Source organism: Vanacampus margaritifer, chromosome 10 (genome assembly GCF_051991255.1).
Source record: "Vanacampus margaritifer isolate UIUO_Vmar chromosome 10, RoL_Vmar_1.0, whole genome shotgun sequence".
NCBI lineage: Eukaryota > Metazoa > Chordata > Actinopteri > Syngnathiformes > Syngnathidae > Vanacampus > Vanacampus margaritifer.
The window spans coordinates 19,231,533-19,253,190 of record NC_135441.1 but is presented as its reverse complement, the minus strand read 5'-3'; the positions used below and the strand labels follow the sequence as shown (position 1 = coordinate 19,253,190).

At 40.6% G+C, this 21,658-nt stretch overlaps 1 protein-coding gene across 1 annotated transcript in view; it reads left to right on the top strand.

Annotated features, from left to right (window-relative positions):
• Positions 1-21,150, top strand: part of gfra4b (GDNF family receptor alpha 4b) — a 42,630-nt gene extending 21,480 nt beyond the window's left edge. Inside the window, exons 2-8 of the mRNA XM_077577877.1 lie at positions 9,918-10,193; positions 11,682-11,762; positions 12,172-12,517; positions 14,502-14,611; positions 15,827-15,961; positions 18,602-18,768; positions 20,146-21,150. Coding sequence (XP_077434003.1) covers positions 9,918-10,193; positions 11,682-11,762; positions 12,172-12,517; positions 14,502-14,611; positions 15,827-15,961; positions 18,602-18,768; positions 20,146-20,283 — 1,253 coding nt within the window. The 3' untranslated portion in view covers positions 20,284-21,150. The remainder of the gene's footprint in view (positions 1-9,917; positions 10,194-11,681; positions 11,763-12,171; positions 12,518-14,501; positions 14,612-15,826; positions 15,962-18,601; positions 18,769-20,145) is intronic.
• Positions 21,151-21,658: the final 508 nt, after the last annotated feature.

Sequence of the window (21,658 nt, the reverse complement as noted above, 5' to 3'; positions counted from 1 at the left end):
ACTTGAGAGCTCATGTTCTTTTAGATCTCCATGTCAGGCTCTGTTCCCCGAGTGACCTCTTGTCTCAGGCTTGCAAGCAAAGGAGTCCCAATAAAGCATGTAACTGAGCTACCGCGGGGTCACCCCATAACGAACTCCTCTGCTCCGGAGTCTGGACAAACTGACCCACATTTCCCGTTTTACTCTTTCACTGAAAACTTGTCCCAAAGTGTCCAGCACTGTGGATGAGTGATGACAATGATTACACATCACTGAGACAGAAAATCAAAGTGAGATATAAAGCGATGGCATTCTCAAAGAGGCCATGAAAGGCATTTAAATAACATAAGTGCTAAAAAACAGACGCCGTTGTCGCACATGGCCAGTTTTGTGCACATCTGGATCCATAAAATTGGAAAACAAAGCAAATGCTTGCGGATTTACGGCATGGTAATAAAGCACACTATGGATTTTGCCATGTTCTTAGTCTTTATGGTGATGGAGACTCACATGAATCATGTCGCGTCTCACTGTGTCTGCGGCGGTACGCCGCCAGCAAATTTCGACTTCTAAATGCATGCTGGTAGCTTCAAGTCTAAGATGTAGACTTTGTTGTTGAGCATTAGTGACTGTATGGAAATGTTGTTTTTCTTGGTATTTGAGTGACAGACACAGCTGGCGGCACAACTGGGGGCTCTTTAACACACAGATCGCGTGTAGCTGTAATGGATAGTTCCGGATTTATAGAAACTAGCAAAGCAGGATTTTAATTATGATTTAACTACTGCGTTAGTGTAAATTTTGTTACAAAACAGAAAATACTTTACACCTAATATTTGTAATAACCACTAGCGTTTTTTTTATCTGGTTCATTGATCATTTGAAAAAATAATTGTCTGATTAATCAATTAAAATAAATAGTTGCATCCCTATTGGACTGTTGATCACAATTAACTGTAATCAATTTAGTTATTAACTGATGATGTAACTCATGATGGGTGGAGCAGAATGAATTCTGAAGTCAACTAAATCATTTTGTCTGGCAATTTACAGTAAAAAAAAAAATCTTCATCATGCAACGAGATAATGACCCAAAACATACTGCCAACACAACAAATGACTTCATCAGGATGAAAAAGAGGAATTTTTTTAGACTGGCCAAGTCAACCACCGGACCTCAACCCAATAGAGTATGCATTTTACTTCCTCACCACCGAGCCGCCATGTGTGGAGAGGTGGGGGTGCTTTAAGTAGATGAATAACTCAGGAAATTGTTAGAGGGTGTGTATGTAGATATATGCGTGTGTATGTGTGTGTGAAGGGGGGGGGGGGCGGGGGTAAGGGGGGTCCATTGTAAAATTCCCAATTAAAATAATGATTAAACAATAAATCACACCTTTTTTTTTTTACATTTTTGTGTATGAAAAATTATTTATGAACAACAAATTTACATAAATAAAATGTTTATTTAAAATGTACAGGAAATGTACATTTTAAATAACACAATTAGGATTTTCCTATAGTGCAAGTAGCATAAAAAATGTCTTACATTTAGCTTGATTCAGGTAAGAGCAAATGTCCGTCCGTCCGTCCGTCCGTCTTCTTCCGCTTATCCGGGGTCGGGTCGCGGGGGCAGCAGCTTTAGCAGGGAAGCCCAGACTTCCCTCTCCCCAGCCACTTCAGCCAGCTCATCCGACGGGACCCCAAGGCGTTCCCAGGACAGCCGAGAGACATAGTCTCTCCAGCGTGTCCTGGGTCGTCCCCGGGGCCTCCTGCCGGTAGGACATGCCCGGAACACCTCCCCAGGGAGGCGTCCAGGAGGCATCCGAACCAGATGCCCGAGCCACCTCAACTGGTTCCTCTCAACGTGGAGGAGCAGCGACTCGACGCTGAGTCCCTCTCGGATGACCGAGCTTCTCACCCTATCTCTAAGGGAGAGCCCGGCTACCCTGCGGAGGAAACTCATTTCGGCCGCTTGTATCCGGGATCTTGTTCTTTCGGTCACGACCCACAGCTCGTGACCATAGGTGAGGGTAGGAACGTAGATCGACCGGTAAATCGAGAGCTTCGCCTTTCGGCTCAGCTCCTTCTTCACCACAACGGACTGATACAGCGTCCGCATCACTGCAGACGCTGCACCGATCCGCCTGTCGATCTCCCGCTCTAACCTACCCTCACTCGTGAACAAGACCCCAAGATACTTGAACTCCTCCACTTGGGGCAGGACCTCCTCCCCGACCCGGAGAGGGCACTCCACCCTTTTCCGACTGAGGACCATGGTCTCGGATTTGGAGGTGCTGATCCTCATCCCAACCGCTTCACACTCGGCTGCGAACCGCTCCAGCGAGAGCTGGAGGTCACGGCTTGAAGAAGCCAACAGCACCACATCATCTGCAAAAAGCAGAGATGCAATGCTGAGGCCACCAAACCGGACCCCCTCAACGCCTCGGCTACGCCTAGAAATTCTGTCCATAAAAGTTATGAACAGAATCGGTGACAAAGGGCAACCTTGGCGGAGTCCAACCCTCACCGGAAACAAATTCGACTTACTGCCGGCAATGCGGACCAGACTCTGACATCGGTCGTACAGGGACCGAATGGCCCGTATCAGGGGGCTCGGTAACCCATACTCCCGAAGCACCCCCCACAGAACTCCCCGAGGTACACGGTCAAACGCCTTCTCCAAGTCCACAAAGCACATGTGGACTGGTTGGGCGAATTCCCACGCACCCTCGAGGATCCTGCTGAGGGTGTAGAGCTGGTCCACTGTTCCACGGCCGGGACGAAAACCACACTGCTCCTCCTGGATCCGAGATTCGACCTCCCGACGGACCCTCCTCTCCAGCACCCCTGAATAGACCTTACCCGGGAGGCTGAGGAGTGTGATCCCTCTAAAGTTGGAACACACCCTCCGGTCCCCCTTCTTAAAAAGGGGAACCACCACCCCGGTCTGCCAATCCAGAGGCACCGTCCCCGATGTCCACGCGATGCTGCAGAGACGTGTCGGTAAGAGCAAATGCCTTTTATTATTTTTCTGCAGGTGTAGATGTTAATATTTTATTGGGACTGTACCCAACCAACTGCCACATCACAGCAAGCTACATTGTTTGTTTTTTTGATAAAACTCTGTGATTGTTGTTTTCTTCTTTTTGGTTCTCCATTGTCCCCCTAATTTCTGATCACACTGCTACCTGTTTCTTATTGGGATCTTACTCTGACTGCAAAATACTTTAAAATAAAAACAAAGATCATGGTGCAATTTCCACATATATTTTTGAAGTATATTTTAATTCAGCTATTATTAAATACATGCTACAAGTTGGGAGTCTTCAGTCAAATTGTACAAGATCTATTAAATAAAGGCATTGGGTTTTGCTGGAGTTTTCTGCGTTATATGACCTTGGCTTTTGTTTACTTTGAGTGAGACTACGTAAATACAAACGGAGCGGCCATCTTAACGACCGCGGGTGTAGTGGCGAGCGACCATGGCAAACCATTCACAGACCATTTTTTGAATATAAAATAAATAAATAAATGGGCAAAGGGGCCCCGGCACCCATAGCCCCCCGTCCTTTCTCCACGTGCCTGTCTAGATGTAAATACCATGAAATGAAAGCTGGATGTCACTTTGGTTGTAGCCAAAGGTAGAAAGATTGTAGCAAAGCTTCCTGGGAAAAAATTAGGACCGACTTCATGTTAGGATATGATTGGCCTTGAGTCATTCAAAGCACAAAGGTGTAGCTGTTGATTTCCCATTTGATTAATTGTTGCCAGCGCATGTAAGAGTGCCCTGAATTATTCACAGCCTTTGTGCCTTGTTATGATGTCGTTGGCCTTCAATCATTGAAAGCGCTGACGTTGTACAGCTGTTGATGTTGTGGTAATATTCAAAATCAAACACACTGATTAAAAATTATGATTACTCGAGTGTGGACTGGAAACTTGGCAGAATAGGCCTTTTGCTGTTTGGATTTTTTTTTTTCTTTTTTTTTTTTTTTACAGCCCTTTCTGTTTCAACCAGCTGTGTGCTTGCGTGTACATTTGGACATTTGATAAGCTTCCATAAGCATGCATCTGCCATTCCGAGGAGGCTTCCTGTCTCCTCGGAAACCGCAAGCGACACAGCAAAACATTAGCTCTCCATTAAGCATCAGAATGGCTTTATGTGTCTCTGCTTCTTTATCATACCATGTCTGTGCAGCATCATCTTGCAGGGAAGACACCATTTGAATGTATAAGCAGACACTGTCTGACAAATTTTGTTAGGAAAAATGGTCTACCATTACTTACTGTATCTGTGTAGAGTTCAATCAAAACAAAATATGCAGAGGATCTTCAGTTGGCTTGAATTTCCCCATGTGTGTCAGCGGCAAGTAGTTAAAAGTTTCAAACGTATTCCAGCTTGCCAATGATGTTAGCCTCAGGTGCTTCAGAAAGCCCAAACGAGACAGACTTTTCAGGGAATCAATTTTCTGTGTTTACTATCCGAGTTCAGGTAAAATTTGATGATCTTCGATTTTCTCTGGGTTTGCGTAAGCAATGAATGTTCAAGGCTACAACGCATATGCTAATTTGACACCACGATGCTATTAGAAGCTCCCGTGACTGACGATGCACAGTACTGGATGAGATGTTTTTTTGGTTTGGGATTGATCGTTACAATTGAATTACATACATTAATGGTGAGAGTCTGGCAAAGAAATAACACAAGAAAATGGGTTTGAAAAGTCACCTTTTGATAAGCCACACACAACAACCTACAACATATTTTAGATTTATCTTTTTTTTTAATCATCGTCATCATTATATTTATGCTCTTTGAAAATGTAATTATGCATGAACATTAGGCTTTCCTTTTTTGACTGCAGGTAAATTTAAGGATCAATGAATGTGTTTTTCCCCCATTTGAATGCTTTGAACTCCAATTAAAAAAAGTGAAAATCTCACAGTAACTGACAACACCCTTATTCTTTTTTCTATAAGTACTTATAGTAATTGTTGAACTTTAATTTATACCCAAAATTATGATTCCAACACAAACCCAAAGAAGTTAACTTTGCTTAGGCTCATCTTAACTCTTTGACTGCCAAAAACGTTAAATAACGTTTAGTAAAATCCTATGGAGGAGTGCCAAAGACGTTAAAAGACGTTTGTTTCAAAACAGAGGTGAAACTAACCATTTTCTATTGTTGATTACTGAAAAACGGAATAAGGTAGAAATAAACTTTTTTTTCTGATGAAAGATGAGAGTCCAATCTAATTTTCTGTGGACCTTGAAAGATCAGTCAAAATGCTTAAAACGGCTGGCACCCACGGCATCCCTTTTCTGAAAACGTCTGGCAGTCAAAGAGTTAATCATAGCTGACCTCTGACTCCTTAATTCAACAAACAATGAAGCAAAAATGGGTTCCACATAATTCTTAATGATCAATTAGTCAATTTATAGATTAGTTAAACACTCATATTTAGTGTTTGGGATACAGTGTATTTAAAGTGTACACACCCCCTGTTTAAGTGTTTGTGGTATGAAAAATTAGACCAAGATGAATCATTTAATAACTTCTATCATTAATGTGACCTATAACCTAACTCAGTTGTTTGTTTTTCTTTTTATTTTATTTTTTAAATCGTTTATGTTGAGTATGGAGTATGAGAGAGTTTTATCCTCCTTCTAATTTAATTAAGCTGTAAACATTAGAGGTCACATTGAATAACATTTTGAAAGGATTTATGTTGGCCTCATAATGTTTTTATATCACAAAAAAAAACTCACATTTGAACAGGGGTGTGTAGACTTTTACATCCACTGTTATGTCCACATTTAGTTTTTATAACAGACCCTTAGCCATAGTCTGTTTGAGCCACAGTCTTGTGAGAGTTTCTCCTCTTCATTAAAGTCTAAACTTAGACGGCACGATGTGAAGGATCTGTGCTTTTAAACAATGAAGATTGTTGGACAGAAATCTCGCCAAATTGCAGATTTAAAAAAAAAAAGTGTTTTGCATTTTAAGCACATTGTGCTTCAAGTGTGACTGTGACTCTTCAGGACTTTGAAGCTAAATAAGGCAGCTTTTTTTCCCTGCTGGTTCTTGAATGCAGCATGTGTTTGAAGTGTGAGCCAAGTGACAGCGTTTCACTTTGAATAGTTGCTGTCTCAAAATCAATCTGCGCGTCTTTGATGTCAGAAATAGCTCACTTTTAGAATGTTTAAATTTATATTTGCTTTTTTGGCCCGACTTTAATGTTTAATATTAACGGCCAATTCTTTGAAGACGACGGACACGGATCAAAAAGGGGGCTCATCAGGTCACGAAAAGTGACATTTCACTTCAGAATGTGACGTTGTTATGTGTGCTACTACTTGAGACCTGAAACTCTCTTTAATCAATTAACAATTTTAAAAGACTGAAAAACATAACATGCAAATTCTACCTTTTGATCACCAGTGACGAGCATATGGCAAGCTAGCGACAAGCGCAAGAAGCTACCGTGGCAGTCTACAGCTTCACTCTGCGTTAATTTGCAAAAAGCACAAACAGATGGACTCAAATGCACGACGGCAGTCACATGAGATCCAGATTCAAGTCATTTGTTTACAAATAGCTGCTCAATGAGAGTTGCGTCAAGCTAAAAAGTAGATCTTGGGAATTAAAGCAAAATACAGGTGGTGATTTTTGTCACTCAGCTTCTTCTTTTTTTTTTTTTCTTCTGGAGAGCTCAGTATTGTTCATTCGGTAATTTTACCGATTTGACATGTCATCATCATTGCTCTTTTTTTTTTTTTTTGTATGTGGCTGAGTATGTGTGTGTGCGTGCGTGCGTGCGTGTGTGTATTCATTAGTTCACCTAAAACCTATAAAAAAAAAATCCCATACCGTTCACCTAAACCGAACACTTCCAGCCAGAGTCGTGAGGCCGTCAGGAGACCCGAGGAAGGACCAAAGTAAAGAAAGGAAAGTGAACTCCAGCACCGACCAGACACCACCCACCAGGCCACCATTCATGTCATTCAGCTTCTAGTTAGAGAACAGCGAGTAGTGCAAAAAGTATGGGCAAAGGTCAAAGTAAGTTTAGGTTACAGTGCATTTTAGGTTCATCCTGAAATTAGACCGGAAAGCCCAATATCCTTAACATTTTATGTGCGTCAGGGTTTACGTTAACATGGTGTGACGCGTGGGCTAGCTTATACAAGTGTGAACCTCTGCAGAGAAGCGCTTGTCACTCAAGTAGCTTTATGTTGACAAGGCCAGAATACTCCCGTTAATCCCGACATGAAATCCATTTCCAAATTTTAGCGGTGTCTGTGATCATTCGCAGGGAGCATGAGCGACGCCTCCACACCAGTCGGCCTCATTACATTTCATTTTCCATTTTATCTGTCCTGCAGTGGTCCATTTAGTCAGCCTGCACGGGTAACTGATCAGCTAATCCGCCTGTGATTTATGTGGCAGGCAAAGTGAGGACTTAACTGAGCCTCGGAACGCATTGATTACTGACATGGTTAATTGGCTAAAGCCGCCGCTACATCAAGATGAGCTTATTGGAAATGTCAAATCAACTTATCCATTTGCATTCATAATGGATGGTGACTATTCCGGCTTGTGTGCCACGCAGCACAAACTGCCACGCGTAGCCGTGGGGACACACGGCCACATACAGAGGTGTCTATTAGAAGTGTTTTGCTGACGTTTGGTGATGAGAATATGAGATCTTACACTAGCTTAAATGTGTGATGTTACCGAGACCTGCGACGAGTTTGAGAATTGTGTCCCACAATTATGTGTATAAAGTGAAAAGGTTTTATTGAGGCGGATGTCATCATCTCTGAAACTTCCGACTGGAGGTCATGAGCTGGACTATGACACGGAAAACTCGTAAAACTAATAGAAGCTACTTTCTTCTTAGAATCATCGTGGAAAAAAAATGCAGAGGCAAGGGAACAAAAGAAGGAAGTGTCTTAGAGATCACCACTTTCATGAAATTAAAATGAGTCTGTGGAGAAAAAAAAAAACTTTCCTCTGCGGGTAATTGCCATTTCATTTTGAAAGGAGACTACTGAAATCAAGGAAGCATGGTGTAGAGGTTAGCACATCTGCCTCAGTTACCATGTTTGAATTTTCAGATACTTTCTGTGATGAGTTAGTCTTAGTTTGTCTCTTGCCCAAAGTCAGCTGAGAAAGGCTCCAGCTCACCTATGACTTTGAATAGGATAAATGTTACAAAATGGATGGATGGACTGAACAATTTGAATTCTGCACCAAATGTATCTGCTTATAGAATATCTTGACCCTGGAAATCTCCAATAGAAAACCCCACTGAGGACAAGGTTGGTCATGCGTAACGAAAGCAACATTTCACAAGCTCAATTCAAGCTGCTTTAAGAATACCAAGAAAGAAAGAAATTCATTCTCAGACTTTTTCTATCCACAGTAAACACAGCAAAACACTGGAGTTTGTCATAAGGCATTCACAAATGGGAAGGAATTAACAAAGGATAGAGTAAAATACACAAACATTGTGTAAATATTTAAGACCTTGTTAAACTTAACTAAACATTATTGACATCAGACTGGAAAGAAACAACGTTGGGCTAGTGAAATCGACAAGTATATTGCGGTAACTTGACAAGTAGGCAGTGTGTTTCGCTCAATCAAGTCTGGAGAAGAATGGGGAAAAAAATGCTGTCCATCATTGAGTGTTTAACTCATTTACTCCCAAAAACGTATAAATATGTTCTATTGTAAATACTACCATTGTCCCAAAAAGTATTTATATGTTTTTTTTTATGCATGAGCATACAGAAGGCTTTGATGCAGCCTCTGTACTGAAGAGAACGCTTGAAGCAATGCTAGTTATTACAAAGATGGCCAGCAGGTGGCAGCAGAGTATAAGAGATCAACCAGGGCCATGATGAAACTTAGCTCTATTCTAATTCTAATTAGAAACAGATAGAAATATACTTTTTTTTCCTGATTAAAGAAGAGACTAATCTTTTGAACACATTATATAAATAAAGATGACTTGACTTGACTTTTGGTAGGTTTCATGTTTTTATAGCATTAGAACATAATAGTCTGTGGGCTTTGCAAAATAAGTCACAATCCAGTAAAACAGCCAGGAGCGAAAGGGGGTTGCTTCAGTGAAAATGGCTGGGAGTGAATGAGTTCATATGTAAAATATTTCTTATTAAAATATTTGTATGTTATTTAGTCACAATAAATCAAGTAACACATGATTCTATAAAATGAAAAAATAAAATACATACTTTTTTGATATGCAGATTTTAGGGGAGAATGGCCAAACTGGTTTGATAATGGAAATACTCAGTGGACCACAATAAAGAACAGAGCAGAATATAGCACACGGGTCATATTTTGCTTATCACCCTGCTTCGTCATCTTTATGTCTTATAGGCTTTTTTCAAGTTCAACAGATTTCTTTTCATCTGTAAAATATCAGTCTACTGACTTTCCGCCTCGCTTTAAAAAAAATTCCGATTGAGTAATTCTTCAAAGTGTGGTGGTGAGAGGCCCTCTAATGGTTTGTGAACGAATCACTGCCGAAGTATAGTTCAGTTGTGTGCAATATATTTGCATGATTTAATCTTTAAGAAGTGTTTGTTTTCAAACATTTATTTAATTACATATTTTTATGTAAGTTTTATGAGCAACACACTTGAATCATTTCATTCGTTTCCCCCCTATAATTAATTGCATTGTTAATGTTTAAACTGTGCATCTTAAAGTGGGTTACAATAATATAAAACCGCCATCTTGTTTGTTTGGCTCTGGCCTACAAAGCGACTGTATTTTAATGTTGGTCATAATGATGGTACCTGGAGAGCTTTTTTTTTCGATGGTACTTGGCATAAAAAGTTAGACAACCACTGTTCTAGTCAACTTTTACACCACTCATTATTCTCCTTCCCTCCCCCACAGCTCTGTCGGAGGTTGTACTGGCTGGCAGCGACTGCTTAATGGCCGGAGACATGTGTTCAAGCGATGACACCTGCAGCCCGCGCCTGCGCACGCTGCGTCAATGCGTGGCGGGCAACGGCAGCATGAAGCTGGGCCCCGGGGCCCGGAGCCAGTGCGCCAACGCGGTGTCTGCTCTGCTTTCCAGCCCTTTGCACGGCTGCCAGTGTAAACGAGGCATGAAGAGGGAGAAGAACTGCCTGAGCATCTACTGGAGCCTTCACCAGTCCATCATTCACGGTTAGTGGTTGACGGATATTTTACATGGGGAGTAATCATGCCATTCACTTTCTACTTGTGTGCATTGCATTAGTATGTACACCCTTAAAACTGCTGGGTTGAAAATTGGACCGACCCACTAACAATTTGGGGTCAAATTGACCCAAGTTACTGAGTCGGTCCAATTTTTTGGCCAAATTGAGTCATTTTGACCCAGCAGTTTTAAGAATATAATTTATTAGAATGTACAGTATTGCAATCCGTCCATTTGTTTTATTTGGCACTTGCACTCATTAAAGGGGAAGTCAACCTTTAACATTTCTTGACAATAATATGTCGCATGACCTCACTAGTCTAAACGTGGCATTCTGATTAATATTACATTTGTGGAACATGAGTTATGAAGCAAAAAAACAGCCGTTTTTATCCATCTTAGTGGGCAGCCATTTTGCCACTTGCTGTCGACTGAAGATGACATCAATGTTGCTGCTCCGGGCTCAGACAATGACCAATCACAGCTCACCTGTTTTATGAAGCTGCGCTGTGATTGGTTGCTACCTGAGACCTCAGCAACATTCATGTCATCTTCAGTCGACAGCATGTGGCAAAATGGCTGCCCCCTGAGATGGATAAAAACAGCTGGATTTAGCTGCTTAACTCGTGTTCCACTAACACAATATTAACCAGAATGCCATATCTTTTAAATCAGGCCTGAAAACCTTTTCATTTAGAAAAGCCTATGACATTCAATTATGAACATGATTTTATTTATTTTTTGTTCTCTTCAGCACTTTGAGATCATGTGATGAATGATGACATCAAATTTATTATTATTATTATTATTATTAGTTAGACTAGTAGGGCTGCATAGAACATATTGTCAAAAACAATTCAACCTTATCTCAGCTGACTGGATCTGGAAACCAGATAATCGCGGGGCTTATGTAAACAATCGTTCGCACTCACATTTACACTTTAGAGTCTTCAAATAACCTATCATGCGGATTTATTAAATCTGGAAAACCAACACAAGCACAGGGAGAACGCCATACATGAAGCCCGGAGCATGGATTTAAATCTTCAGCCGCTTAACTGAATGACGTGCTAACCACTACGCCATACTGATCACAGCATTTTAATATTTACAAATTTTCTAAGCTTTCCATTTAACCGCCAAACTATCATTTAGCCATTAGAATCCCTTAATTCAACATGTACAGACGAGACATAAGAAAAAACATGATAATGGTCAAGTTGTATTGAGGATGATCGTTCTTTTTAACTGCCTTTAGAGACACTCTACGTCAACATCCCGACAGAGTTGGTGCAGTTAAAAGTGGGAGTCAAAATGACATTTTAAAGAGGAAAATGCTCATATTGTGGCAATACTCGATCTACAATGAAAAGTTAAAGTTCACAAAAACAAGTTTGCACGTCCTTCAATTAATATCATGTGTAATCGACAGATTGCAGCAAAATTACAACTTCAAACATCTCTTCCTCCCTCAGGACTCAACTTGGTGGAGAGTTATCCTTATGAGACCGTGCAGAGGGATTATGACTACGTCCGTTTGGCCTCTATCACAGCAGGCAAGTCTGCTGACCTTCATTAACTTTCATGTTTTTACTTTTGTACCCTTTGGGGTACGCTTGGATTTTCCCTGGCAGCTGGCCTGAGGCAAAGACAAGAGAGTTTTGTTCTGAGGACAGCTACACCATTTATCCAACCCAAATTCCTGCATCCAAAATGATATCTTTGTCACACACTGTGTTACTGTAATACAAGCCATGAATTGAAATTGGGTCTTACTGCTGAGGTAGCAAAATGTAATCAGTGTTTACTTTACTTTTAAGAATTACATGCATTTTGCTGAGTCATAAAAGTTTATCGTTATGGGACCTTCAATTATGATTGTAATTGGTATTGTGGTAGACTAACTTTAAAGAGAAAATCTACTCTTTTATAACAGAATACATTTTGTGCACTTCCTTTCCATAGACTCTGATGTTGGCATGGTAACTGTGAACCGCTGCTTGGATGCGGCAAAGGCTTGCAACGTGGACGACTTGTGTCAGAAGCTGCGCACGGAATACGTCTCGGCCTGTATCAAACCCGCTGCCAAATCTGGCCTGTGCAACCGGGTCAAATGCAACAAGGCCCTGCGCAGGTTCTTCGACCGGGTCCCCGCTGACCACACGCATGAGCTGCTCTTTTGCCCTTGCACGGACACGGCCTGCGCGGAGCGTCGCAGGCAGACCATCGTTCCCGGCTGCTCTTATGAAAGCGTGGAAAAGCCCAGCTGCATTACGCAGAGGAGGATCTGCGAGGCGGACTACGTGTGCAAGTTGGTGAACGTTTATTGCTTGTTGAGATCCATTAACTCGTTTGCTCCCAAAAACGCATTTATACGTTTTTTAAAATGTTTTTTTCTTTCTTCTTCTTTTTTTAAAATTTTTATTAAATTTTATGAAAATTTTATTTTTTTCTGGAGAACTCAGTATTGTTCATTCGGTAATTTTACCGATTTGACATGTCATCATCATTGCTCTCTCTTTTTTTATTTTTCTTTTTCTTTAATTTGTATTAAAATGTTTTTTTTTATTGCTAAAGCATACAGAAGGCTTTGATGCAGCCTCTGAAATGAAGAGAACGCTTAAAGCAACGGTAGTTATTACAAAAACGGCCAACAGGTAGCAGCAGAGTATAAGAGATCAAGCAGGGCCATGTTGCAACAAGCTTTTCCCCCCAGATGTTTTAAACAAATTTGTGAATAATAATGAAACTTAGCTATATTTTAATGCTAATTGCTGCAAAATGGAAACAGATAGATTTTTTTTGTCCTGATGAAAGAAAAGACTAATCTTTCTTTTGGTAGATTCCATGTTTTTCTAGCAATAGAACACAATATTCTGTGGGCCTTACAAAATCTGTCAAAATCCAGTAAAACAGCCGGGAGCGAAGAGGGTTGCTTCAGTGAAAATGGCTGGCCCCCCTGTTGGCACACGACAATCTCAAGTCGTTCCTCAAACTTATTTAACCAAATTCACCCTTTTCAACTCCAGATGAGGAGAAAACTTTAGTGCTCCATGCCAAATGGTATTAGGAGTGAGAGCTGTAAAATCACCTGCGTAATTAACCCCAAGAAGGCTGATGCACTAGGAAGATTGGAATTGGGTACCTGCCAAAGTTGCTGATACCTCGGTGGTCAATATACAGAGTTCTTAAACCATTTTTAGACCCAATAGATCCATTTCAATTCTGGGTCTGAACTGAGTGCCACCGTGGTATACCCAGAGAATATTAAGGTCAGGTGATTCAGTCCTAGATGGATGAGGCACAAAGAAGATTGGAACAGAACACCAATGTGGTACAGGAGGGGGCGTGGCTCAGTGGTAGAGTGGTCGTCTCTTGTTTTCGGACATTTTATGGTTACATTTTGAACGGTTTGCTTTCTGCCTTTTTTGTGTATTTTCTCTGTATTTTTGCAATTTCCATGGACATTTTATAGAAATTTTCTACTTATTATCTCCCTTTTTTGAAATTTTTAGTTACTTTTTAAAACGTTTTAATTAACCGCCCGTCGTTTTTTTTTTTTTTTACAACTTAAACATTTGGATGGCATTTTTTGAATATTTAATTATTCATTTTTTTATCTAAGAATATTTTATCAAAAAAAAATTATAAATATATATGTAAAAAAAAACATTAATTTCAAAAATTTTTTAGATCCACAGGGAGCCACAGCTTGCATACCCCTGGAATAAGTGATGCATGTGTGGTTAACCCTAAGAAATGGATGAGGCATTTAGAAGATTGAAATGACAAACAGTCTCCTTTGTAGGACGGTTACATTATCTGTAAACCTGGCATGATTCAGCTCTCAGACTTTTTGAAAAGGAATAAACAGCCATTCAGTCAACCAAATGACCCATTGTTTTACCCCCAAGCCTTACCAACCCTCCATCATTGCTTAGAACACCCTTGAGAGCCTCTTGGAATAGCACATTAAATATTGAACACGGATAAAGAGCCAGATGGATCAGAGTTATCGCTCATTGCAATCTCTGGTCATGGTCATTATTTTTCCATGGCTCCATTAGACTCAGCGGGTTTTACTAATGATTCCAGGCCTTGGTGGTGAAATATATTAGTCTTTCTATCACTTTCCCATTTTAGACCAATGTACTCTGATTTTTACCAAGCTAGCCAATATATGTATTTACTTATGTGGGTGAGACAAGTTAAATCTCCAAGTGTTAGGACAGAAAAAAAAAACACAACGGAACACTGTACAAGAATCCACCATGTTCTTGCTCCTTTTTCTGCAGGTCTCGTCTGGCACAGTTTCAGTTTGACTGCGAACCCTCTGAAGTGTCTGCCAGTGGTTGCAAGCAAAGAAACTACGGTGCCTGCCTCCTCGCCTACACAGGACTCATAGGTAAGCGCATATTTGAGAAGAAACTCAGTGTGGAGTTGGAGCGACAGATGGAGGAACGGGACCAAGATGCGAAGGCTGTATAAACACAGCGGTAAAGGCAACATATGTTATGTGAGAGGACCACGAGGAGAATTGTGCAGCGACGGGGAAGCGAGAGCTATTTCTGCGCATGATCAGTGAGCAATAGAAGTAAATAAGTCTTTGCTAGGTGACCTAACAACAATTGACTTACCACATAAACAATTTCAATCTACACTTGTAGCCCTTGCTATCGCAAAAAAAAAACAATTCTTGTTAACTGGAAAAATAAACAAACTCTGCATATCGACCAATGGTCTGAACCTCCTCATAAATCACATTTTAATGGAAAAAATATCTGCCTCAAATAAAAACCAAATATCAAAATTTATAGAAACATGGTCTACGTATATAGAATTTTTTAACCTAATTCTGGTTACTTAATTCTGTCTGTTAGCGAGAGCCACTACATCGTGATAACTTACATTGATGATTCTGCATTTGGCAATTTATTATTATATTATATTATTAGTATGGGATTTTTTTTAATAGGCTTTAGGTGAACTGATGAATACACACACGCTCACATGCACGCACGCACGCACGCACGCACGCACGCACGCACGCACGCACGCACGCACGCACGCACGCACATACACACCCACATACAAAAAAATAAATAAAAAATAAAAAAATATATATATTTTTTTTTTAATAAAAAAAGAAAAGAAAAGGAGAGCAATGATGATGTCAAATCGAATGAACAATACTGAGCTTTCCTGAAAAAAAAAAAAAAAAGTAAATAAGTCTTAAAAAATAAAAAATAAATCACACAAATTCCAGACAACAGCGTGTTTTGTTTTCGTAACATTTCATAAAAGGAAGGAATAGCCATGAGTTTTCCGCACATCACAGAAAGGCGCACGAATAACTTCATGCCCTTGGTGCCCCACAGCACAAACACACTCTTGGCTTGCATTTATTGAAGCACTCAAAATCCCACCTCCACTGTGTTACTGCACAAAAATCTCATGGCTTTAGACTGGTGCGACCTCAAAGTAAAAAAGTACAATGCTGGAGAGTCGACCCTTTTATACAAGGTGGGTGTTCAGGAGAGCTTTCAAAAATAAAAGGGGTATCACACAAAGGCGTATGAATATGTAAAGCAGGCTGATAGCAGGTGTCGTTTCTCCACAGGAAGCACCATCACGCCCAACTATGTCGACAACGCCACTTCCAGTGTGGCACCGTGGTGCTCCTGCTCGGCCAGCGGAAACCAAAGGCAGGAATGTGAATATTTTTTGGACTACTTCACCGACAACATCTGTCTCCGTGAGTGCAATTTTGAAACACAACTAACTCACTGTTGTTTGGCATACACGTTTTGAAGAAAGGCAAAAGGCCTGCTGTGTATTATTTCTTTATTGCAACAACTTTGGGGAAATTTATGGCAGTCCTATATCCTGTATAGCCTTTTGGTAGATTGATGATATGCTTAGTTTAAACAGTTGAACATTTGGGAGATTAATGCCAATTTGATTTCAGATTAGAGGCAGTCTGTAATAAACCAGCTCAATTTTTGGGGATTTTATGGCCGGAAATACATTTTAACCCGTGCAACTTTTGGGGGATTTAGGGTTGGTTCCGTTTAGCCTGAGTCTTAATCTGTGCAACTCTTAGGTATTTATGAATATGATTTTTTGTTTTTCTTTTTTTTTTTAAATAAATGTAGTCTGATTTTAACCTGTGCAATTTGGAGGTTTATTATTATTATTATTATTAATATTATTAATTAATTAATTAAAATGAGTAAGATTCACATCTGTGATACATTTTTTTTTTATGATTTAAGGTAGGATATAGGATTGCCTTTTTTCCTCATCTGTGAAATTTTTTGGGGGAAATGATGAAGTTATATTTTAATCCCTGCAATTTGGGGGAAATTTTGCAAAGTTATGCAGATTCAAAGTTGTGTTATTTTAAGATGTGTTAACTTTGGTGAATTTATGGTATTCTTATTTAAGATTGTACCAGTAAATTTTGGGGTGATATATGGTGGTTTTATTTTAGCCTAAGCGTGATTTTCTCATGTTTTAATTAATGCAATGTTATTTTAACCAGGGAACATTTTGGGGGATTTAAATTGTCTTGTTTTAACCAAAACAACTTTTTTCCCCTTTTTTTTTTAAGAGAGCGAGAGAGCTAGATTTACGAGAGTCTTATTAACTTTTGGGAGATTTAGAGCAATTTCAATTTAACTGGATTAATGGCAGGTCTTATTTTAACCTGCACAACTTTTACGCACATATAAGACGGGTAAAAAGGAAAACATCAACAATAGGACATAATACACTTGATTGCTGTGTATGCTAACTCAGGTTAGCACCAGCAACTTTAGTCTGAGTCTCAGTAAATCTCAATCTCAGCAGAAGCATTTTGACATCACCTTGAAAAGTGCTTTTTGTAGAAATGGCACTGATAAATATATGTATTTTGTATTATTACTGTCAACATCTGGTGGTGAAGGTAAATACTCTCCTGGAATTAAAAATATGATGTTGACTCAATAGAGCGAGTTAAATTAATAACCCGAGTCATGATGCGTCCAGACAAGATGACGCAGAAAAACAGGCACCGTTGTCATGGGATAGAGCCCACGGGACGACGTGGACAGATGTTTGCCACCATGCTCAAATACCAGAGCATTTTAATCAAATATACCCCGCCTTTTTTGCTTTACACATAATTAAATATCCTCTGTGTCTCACTGTTTGTCTTTTTATTACTCATCTACCTCACACTGGTTGCACCTAAGGTGCTGAGGCTGTCACAAATACCAACTGAGCTGATAGCGGGATTGAAAATCAAATTGCAACCTTTGTCTGGCAGTTAATGTTTCGCTAGTTCTTTAAAAAAAAAAAAAAAACGAACAAAAAAATTACCATATTTCCTGAAATGGTACTTGAATAGGTATTGAGGTGCAATAAAAATACTCTAAATGTCATTTGTCCACCTGACATACCATACATCTCTAAAAGGACATATTTTCCCATCCCTTCTAATGGTGGATAGAGAAAAAGTCAACACAATAGATGAGTGTCATTTTGTCATACGTTCAGCCACAATATATTCAGCGTAATTAGCAGGTGCTACGAGGCCCGCGCTTCGCAGCCTTTGTCACTTGAACCTGTGAAAGGTAACGTGGCGGCGGCGCACAAATTCTGTACAGCACCGCTGCTTTCCAATCCCCCCCCAAATCATTTTCAACTCACACTTACTGAATTGCAGTCATTCGCTCGCGAGCGGAAAGGCTCGCCGAGCTCGACGTGGCAAATGAGAGCAGCTCTCTTGGGCCTGCTGCCTAGAAAAGATACAGAGAGAGTCTCTGAGTTGTTTGGCCATGTCAGAAGGTTCTATGAGTTAATGAGGCCGATGTGGAGATGCAGGTGCAGTGCGGCGGCTTAGAGAGAATACTGATGCTTTTTGCTTTTGCTGTCCATTCTCTGCCAGTAAAGTCCAAACTAAGGCCACGACCTCATGAATATCGGTTATTTAAAAACACGGACTAAACACGTAAACACGGTGCCCCAATTAGTTGTCAGGTGCATCATGCATTTAAGATAAATAAATGCCTCCCTCAAACACAAGCTTCCCTTCTCTGACCAGGAAAAACAAACAGGTAGGCCGTCCATATGCGCTGCCTTACAAGCGGACTTCTGAGCTAAGTGAGCTGTTTGCTAACTAGAACAGCAACACCTATGTAAACATTCTCAGACGGATTAAAGTGACATTAAAGCAAGCAAGCAGTGGTTTCAGTTCCGAACCCTTATAGAACAATAAAGTCAACCAAAGCATAATACAATTAAATCAACTCAAGGCAAATAAAATGACTTTCCGTTTTTGAAGATACCAAAGATGATGTGAGTGAAGTTTCAATTAACATCATGTGTCCTATTGTGTCTTGTACAACAGAGAATGCCCTGAAGGCTTTTGGAAGTGAATCTGGCCAGCAGCCAACGGCGGGCCACTCCAACACCTTAAGCCCCGACCTCCGCAGGAGAGAAAACAGGAGCACTACTTCTCCACCGGAAAGCATACTAACAAGGGGGTACATTCTGGATACAAAAATACCCACGCAGGTGTGTTGTACTTGGGAATTCGTGTTTTACGGGTGCTGCGAAGCCCTGCAATATTTGCCTATTCTGAATTTTCTTTCTTTTAACATAGCCTCCACTGCTCACTGAAATATCTACTGGCATCGCAGTGCTATGAAAACAATTTGAAGTGTGTTGAGGAGCTTCAGTTAGACAAAAGTTGTCTTGCTGCCAACTATTGGCATTTGCAGGCAATTTGAGCAGTTATGCACAGAGGAGGAGGAGAATGGAGAGAGCAAGACAAAACAAATGTGTTTTTGTTGCACTGATTAATGTGCAATGTGCCAGTGGGTCCTAGTTAACCTCAAGGACAACATGAGTAGCTCATTTATTTATTTATTTAAACTTGACATGGTTTTTCTGTCCCAAATAATCTATATTCTGTTGAAAAATAAAATAGATTGTGTTCAATGCAACTGAAGAAAATGCTGTTCTTATTTGCACAATATCCAGGGTTTTTTCTGTGTACAAAATTCAGAAGCGGCCACCTCCAGCCTGCGTGACTGATAATGAATGAATGCTTTAATATGATAATAGTCATATTCTTATTGGAACTATTACTCTTATTATTGAAACATGGAATTAGTATTATATGTTGCCTGTAAAAAATGAAAGCGAGTTGAATTTACAGAATACATGTCATGGCGCATGGTCAAGATTAAGGATGTTCGACATCACTTTTTTCCCACAACTCTTTAGTCACCGCTACTGATACCAAATACCGATACGACTAGTAAATAAAATTCATCACCCATAAATGACAGATGATTTTAAAGAAAAACCTGTATATCCCAATATATAATTTTTCCTTATAATTGCATTAATGTATTGTTTTGCTTATTTAATGGGTAAGGCTTTTCTTTTCTTCTTCTTTTCTTAACATGGCGGTACTTTTTTTAGTAGTAATTAGTCAAAATGATGTGTTGAACATAACGTATGATGACGTGCATTTGTTAAATGACTAATAGTTTTACCAAAACTCAGCTAAAGCCTTTGTGAGTACAACTATTAAATAAAGAAATGACTAAAATGTGACAAATCTAATATTGTTTTTGTCCAAAAGGCAAAAAAACGATGGCTGCCAAAAACACCACCACATTCCTGGTTTCATGGTTAAGATCACTTTGTCCCCATTGATCTGTTATCATTGGTGCCGTTCCGTGGTGGCATAACAAAAAGCCAAGGAAAGACAGTGACGTTTCAAGTATTGCTGATGTCTAACATTTAATGCTTCGAACTCCTGAGACCTATTTTTCCATAACATTTCAGTTGAACTCCGACTTACACCACTTTTTGGGGAGCTCAACTTTGTAGGCAACAATGTAATTAAATCTGTAATCTGTCTTTGTCCCCCCCTCCCAGGCCATGGGAAATGAACTCCTGGTGGGCCAGTCCACTCTGCCGTCCAACAGCCTCCCAAATGCAGCGTCCCCTCTCGGGCTCCTGCCTCCAGTTACCATCAGCCTTCTGTTGTTTCGCTTGCTCGACAGTGGACACTAAAGACCGCAGGGATGGACTCCCCTCCTGCTAAAGAGAATGGAGGCGGTTCACGAACCGTGCAGCTACTCTCGCCTCCTGCTTCTCTTGTACAGCAATTCCGTTTCTATTTTTATGTCTAGGTAGTTAACGGAAGCCGATGTGTACAGTTGTACATACTGTAGTTGTTGCTATGATTGAGACATGCCAAAACTGAGCTACGGACTGATGACGCTCACAAGCTACCCAGCGACGTCTCTCTATATATGTATGATACGTAGTTGAAGATACCAACAGAAGCTCTTATTGTGAGTCCATTTTTGGAGAGCTGCCGGAGCACACGGCCCTTTAACAGCACTCTCTTCAAGTGACTGCGAGAGGACCATTATTTCTAATCAATACTGGGGGGAAAAAAAAGTGGGGGTGGGGGCACGCCGGAGAGACAATAGAGCAACATTTTATTCCGACGTGGCCGACAGATGCCCTGATTCTTCGGTGTCCTGCAGCAGCGTCCGTCCGAGAGTGCATAAGACAAACCTTGACACCACAATCATGCTCTCCATCGCCGTTTGTCACACTCTCACTTTATTTGTTAGCTCTGGAGCTACAGTATAAAACATGCCCTCGCTCTTAAAAGGGAATTATCAGCCAATTCTCAAAAGACAATTCCTTTAGACCTCTGGCTGCTATACAAAAAGTAATTGTGAGTGTAATAACCTTCTAGTTCTCTTTGTGCAAGTCGGACACTGCGAGAGCAGGCGTGGCGGAAGGTTTAGCTTTTTAATCTTTGCCAACATAAATACACAAATTGAGATTGAACAGATGTGAAAAGAGTCTACAAAAGTATTTTCTGTTCTCGGAACTAATTTCTGCAAATAAAGAAACTTACCTATTTCCAAGTTTTGTGTTTTTTGGAAAGCTCCTGAAAATAATTAAAGATAATACTTGTTGGGGGGTTATGGTGGTACGGTGGATGGGTGGGGGGTTGTCTGGGCGCTACGGGTTCCTGGGTTTGCTCTCCGGCCAGTGGCCCCCGTGGGGCCCAGGGGTCGTGCCCTGGCGCTGCCGCGGCCTGGGGGGACCTGGGGGGTTGTGCTTGCCCTGTCCTGGCCGGGGTCGACGGCTCTCTTTTCATGCATGCCAGGTCCACCACACCAGCCTCTACCGAAATTCAAACACAATCTGCTTCTTCCTCTAGTCGCTGAAACGGTGGAGGCTGATGTCTGTGGATCTCACTCTGCTTCGTCTGTCCTTCCTTCCTTTCCTTAGTCTTTCCTTTGGTCTCTTGAGCTCTCCCTAATTTTTGGGAATTTAGATGTTTCTGGGGTTGGTGAAAGATTCTGGTTTGTAACCCTGTGGGTAGTATCTGGTCGGTGCTGGATTTCACTTTTATTTATTT